At 33.5% G+C, this 5560-nt stretch overlaps 1 protein-coding gene across 2 annotated transcripts in view; it reads right to left on the reverse strand.

The window, feature by feature from the left end:
- Nucleotides 1–932, reverse strand: part of LOC108740415 — a 5789-nt gene extending 4857 nt beyond the window's left edge. The window contains exons 1-3 of one of the 2 annotated variants that reach the window (XM_018474726.1): nucleotides 754–932; nucleotides 442–659; nucleotides 288–376 (exon numbers count right to left, since the gene is read on the reverse strand). In XM_018474726.1, the coding sequence (XP_018330228.1) occupies nucleotides 288–376; nucleotides 442–628 (276 nt within the window). In that variant the 5' untranslated portion in view covers nucleotides 629–659; nucleotides 754–932. Of the gene's footprint in view, nucleotides 1–287; nucleotides 377–441; nucleotides 660–736 lie in introns of both variants that reach the window. The other variant, XM_018474727.1, reaches the window with a different exon arrangement.
- Nucleotides 933–5560: the final 4628 nt, after the last annotated feature.

A 5560-nucleotide genomic window follows, 5' to 3' on the forward strand; every position in this document is an offset into this window, starting at 1 on the left:
TTTCCTTTAATTGATTATGAAGTTTCAACAAGTAAAGCCTTCTACCATTAATTAAAAAAAGAAGTCACTTCTACGCTCGTTAACGGTTAATTTAGAAATTGAGAACGGCGATAGGTGATAAAGCGAGAAGTCGCTGTCTTTCGATATTTGTCAGTAACTCAGGATGGAAAAACAGATAAATATTAAGTTGGAAGAAATGACGGTGAGTTTCTAACGATTTTTCGAGCTAAAGATTTCATAATAGTGATGAAACTTCTACATAGAATGTCTTAACTTAGCAGACTTACCCTGAGTTTTGGTTTGTCTTTATCATCTTTACTTTTACTTGAATGGGGTAATTCGTTATCATTCATATAGTCACTTCCGTACCAATTACCTAGTTAACGAGTCTTTTTAAAGTAAATACTCTGGTTTTAAATACATTATCTTATTAGTTATTACTTTTGATGCTTCTTTTTCCTTTAATTCTGCAATAGTTGAGCTTAATTTTGATATTACGAGTCTTGTTTCGGCAATATACGTTTAAATGAACACATAGACAGTAAACGAAGGCTGGAAAATCGACGAATGAAATGGAAAAGTCTGTAAAATTTTTATTTTTGCTGATGTTGAACACATCAGCTGCCATAACTAGCTCAGTAATAGCTTTTGTGTACCTGCTAACATAAAATATAAAAATTATTACAATTTTGCGTTAACAGATTGAACTGTGAGATTATTGTGAAAATATATGTACGTGGTGTCAGTGCAAACCTTTAGGGCTTATACACCATTCACGAATACTATTTACTATAAGATTATGACGGTAAAGCATGTTGTAGAGCATCTAGGCATTCCACCATAACGTTATTCAGGTTTTATATTCGTTTTGTAGTCATTTTATTCTGAAACTGAAATTTGAAAATGTTGACACATTAAAATTTTCAGGTTAGTACGTCATTTTTCAATGCCATTTTGGAAAAAATTACAGGACGTTTACAAAACGTATTTTTCGACTGTCAGGTTTCAATAATTTGGATAGCTTGTCCTCTTTTATTTATTGCAAAGAACGAAATCAATTAATTGTCTATTGTGTAATGTGTTACGTACGGTGGAATTCGTTTATTATGACTCCGCCTGTATTAACCAACCGCTTAATATGAAGTAATTGCAGTGTTAAGTTTGGCCTTCATATTAAATTCTCTATAGGAAAGTTTGGATATAATGACTCCGTTTAAAATGACGTAACGTTTATTATGACTGATTCTCAAGAAATCATATGATTAATAATAATATTTTGGCTCATTTTTCTGACCCTTCTTATGTTCATTGTAATGTCCGACCGAAAGTTTGGTTTCGGTCGAGTTTCGGCAAAAAAGCGAGTTTCAATTTCGACGGCAAACCTGCGAGGATTTTCAATCAATTTTTACAAAATTTGTTTCATCATCATTATCATCATAGGGTCGTCAGTCCTAAGACTGGTTGGACACGTACCTCCATTCTTTCCTATCCTGAGCTAAACTTCGCATTTCCCTAAAACTAGAACAGCCCACATCCTTAACTATTTGCGAACAGAAATCTAATATAGGTCTACCTCTACCTCTCCTAACTCCTGTTTCTGCCTCTAATATATGTCTCTGACTAGACCTTCATGCCTAAGAAGGTGTCCCACCAACCTATCTCGACTATTTTTTATTGACTTCCATAGACTCCTCTGTTCTCCTATTCTTTCCAATACCTCTTCATTTTTAACCTTTTCTACCCACGATATCCTCATCATCCGCCTATAACACCACATTTCGAACGCTTCTAACCTTTTCTTTTCCGCCGCGCCCACTGTCCATGTTTCGCACCCGTACAATGCCGTGCTCCAAACATACACATTTAGCAACCTTTTTCGAATTTCTAAATTAACCGTTCGCGAGTGTAGAAGTGACTTCTTTTTATTAAAGGCGACACGACCCTGCGCTATCCTCTGCTTTATATCCCTACTACTCCTTCCATCCTGACTTATCTGACTTCCTAGGTATCTAAAACCTTCCATCCTGACTTATCTGACTTCCTAGGTATCTAAAATCAGCCGCTTCTTCTAATTTTTATATTCGCTCTTTCCCTACTTTTTCTTCCCTTGCATACCAGTATTTTAGTTTTACTTTTATTTATTTTCATACAGTACTGATCTGCCAGGACCGCTTCCATTTTGTTTAAAGCTATCCCTAGGTCCTCCTTGCTAGATGCTAATACTGCTATATCGTCTGCAAATTTAAGCATACTAATCTTTTGCCGCTGTATATCTATCCCTACAGTTGTGCTGTCTATAATGATGTTGATGGCGTCTTCGATGTATAGATTAAAAAGTAGCGGTGACAGTGTGCGTCCCTGTCTGACTCCCTTCCTAGTATTTACTTCTCTACGTTGCATCCCTAGCTCTATAACTGCCTGTTGCTCTTTATACAAACTAAGTATCACCCTTCTATCTTTGTAACTCATCCCTACATTTTTAAGTATATTTAACATCTTGTCCCTTTTAACATTGTCAAAAGCTTTCTCTAAATCTACAAATCCTATGTACGCACTCTTTCCTTTTTCTATCGTTTCCCCTATTGCTACCCGTAAAGCTAGAGTGGCCTCCCGCGTTCCTCTATTTCTTCTAAACCCAAATTGATCTTCCCCTAATAGTTCTTCCGCCCTTTTTCCATCCTCCTCTGTACAATTTTAGTTAAGATTTTTGACGCAGGGGAAGTTAAGCTAATTGTTCGAAATGTCTCGCACCTGTCCGCACCCCTTTTCTTTTTCTAATGTAGCTTGTGTTCAGCTAATAAAATAGAGATCAGTCGTCCAGTCTTCTGCAAGACAAAGTAGAACACAACTACTTTCAATATTTTTTTAATAGAGAAATGCCCCTTTTGTAGTCTAGCTTATTTCGAGCGTAATTGTCTATCTTTTATTCTCCGAATACTTGCTCTCTCTAACAGTTGTATGATTGAAAGGTCGATTGAGAGAACAACAAAACGAGTACTTAATAATACATATAAACAGGAATGAAAAATTTGTTTTGAAAGTTAATGCGATATTTTAATATCGAAGTAAATTCTGTTTTCCAATGTTGTCTCCAATGGGTTCCAACAGTAAATACTTCTTAAAATCCTTGTATGCTGTCGTTGACAATGATTTTTTGGAGTGCACTGCACAAATTGCACTTGAAATATGTTACTTTTCTATTAAATTAACGAATTCAAAATCAAGAAAACTTTTTATTAAAAATAATTGAAAACTGGGGGTTCCCTTTCTATTAAATTAAATACGGTAAGTATTAAATTATGTATGTTAACGGAATTGTGTACCAGTAAAAGGAATTATTGATTATTTTATAGTTTTTAAAACTTCAAAGTTTCTTATTACTGTGGTTGCAATTATCGCTTTTGAATAAATTTCAAATATAATAAAGATCAAAAATTTAAGTGCATATCACTATGTTTAACAATGAAATTCGCTTTAATGTAGACTGCAGTCAAAAATGCTTGCCAGTAGGTTATTCCCCACATTTTTATGTGTTAGTTTCACCTTTTACATATTTCAAAATAATTGTTTAACAGAACGAAATTTTAGTTACGCTTTTCTAATATTTCTACGTAATTTTCGAGTTTTCACAATTAAATTTGTTTTAATTTACACTGTCGTCAAAAACCCTTGCCAGTACGTTATTCCCCACATTTTTATGCATTACATTCACCTTTAACATCTTTCAAAGTGATTGTTTAACAGGTCGAAATTTTAGTTGCGCTTTTCTATGTTTAACATTTCTACGTATTTTTCGCGTTGTAAAAATGAAATTTACTTTAATGTAAATCCACAGCAAAAACCGTTTCCAGGACGTTATTCCCCACATTTTTATGCATTACATTTACCTTTAACAACTTTCAAAATGATTGTTTAACAGGTCGAAATTTCAGTTGCGGTTTTATATGTTTAACATTTCTACGTATTTTTTGTGTTTTACCAACGAAATTTGCTTTAATTTGCACTGCAGTCAAAAACTGTTTCCGGGACGTCATTCCCCATATTTTTATGCATTACATTCACCCTTAGCATCTTTCGTAATAATTGTTTAATTGGGCGATATTTCAGTTGCGCTTTTCTATGTTTAACATTTCTACGTATTCATTGTGTTTTACCAATGAAATTTGCTTTAATTTGCACTGCAGTCTAAAAAACTGTTTCCAGGACGTTATTCCCCATATTTTTATGCATTACATTCACCCTTAGCATCTTTCGTAATAATTGTTTAACTGGGTGATATTTCAGTTGCGCTTTTCTATGTTTAACATTTCTACGAATTTTTTGTGTTTTACCAACGAAAGTTGCTTTAATTTGCATTTCAATCAAAAACCGTTTCCGGGACGTCATTCCCCACATTTTTATGCATTACGTTCACCTTTAACATCTTTCATAATAATTGTTTAACATGTCGAAATTTTAGTTGCGCTTTTCTATGTTTAACATTTCTACGTATTCTTTGTGTTTTACCAATGAAATTTGCTTTAATTTGCACTGCAGTCGAAAACTGTTTCCAGGACGTTATTCCCCATATTTTTATGCATTACATTCACCCTTAGCATCTTTTGTAATAATTGTTTAACTGGGCGATATTTCAGTTGCGCTTTTTTATGTTTAACATTTCTACGTATTATTCACTTTTTACCAATGAAATTTGCTTCAATTTGCACTGCAGTCAAAAATAGTTTTCAGGACGTTATTCCCCATATTTTTGTGTATTATATTCACTTTTAACATCTTTCAAAGTAATTGTTTAACAGGTCAAAAACCGAACTCATTTTAGTGAAACCTCGTATATTGGCTCCTTTGGTACATCTCGTTATTTTTTTATATAGTTTTATTTATCGTATAAAGGTTTTTTTTGCTCTTTCAAGGCGGTGTATACTTGTCTGTGTTTTTTTATGACTTTGATAAAAGCGAATACGTTACTATCAAAAAGGCTTGCTTCGTCACGAATGAAAGAAAGAGATATATCTACCTGATGTGATGATGAGAGTGAGAAAGAGATGGAAATTGAAACATTTCCTCTAATAGAAAGATACTTGCGTGTTAAAGGTCCGAACTAACACGAACAATAGAAATTAATATTACAATTTACTGTTATTATTAATTCGGCGCCATGTTAATGGGTAGTATCGAGTGCTATTAATTAATTGAATTATCGCGTTAGTTTTCGTAGATTAGTGAAGAAAACTTATCGTGTTGTGCAATCAATGTGAATTTGAACAGTGATTGGAACGAAAGTTGTACTTAGGATTAGGATTACGTGTGGAGTGGAGTATAAATGGTGAGTTATTGAAATAAGAGTTACCATCCGTTTTGATCATTACCTTGCATGATAGTCATCGTTAAATTTAGTGTTTGTTATGTTTTAAACAGTAAGGGTGCTTCTTAATTATTACATTAGGAATGCCTCAATTTGTTAACAAAGACTGAATCTAAACGCGCAAGTACTAGTTGTTGTATGATTACAATTGTGAACACTGAATTACACAATGGTTTTAATTAAGAATTTCTTTTATTA

This window comes from Agrilus planipennis, unplaced genomic scaffold, assembly GCF_000699045.2.
Source record: "Agrilus planipennis isolate EAB-ADULT unplaced genomic scaffold, Apla_2.0 scaffold206, whole genome shotgun sequence".
In the NCBI taxonomy this organism is placed as follows: Eukaryota; Metazoa; Arthropoda; class Insecta; order Coleoptera; family Buprestidae; genus Agrilus; species Agrilus planipennis.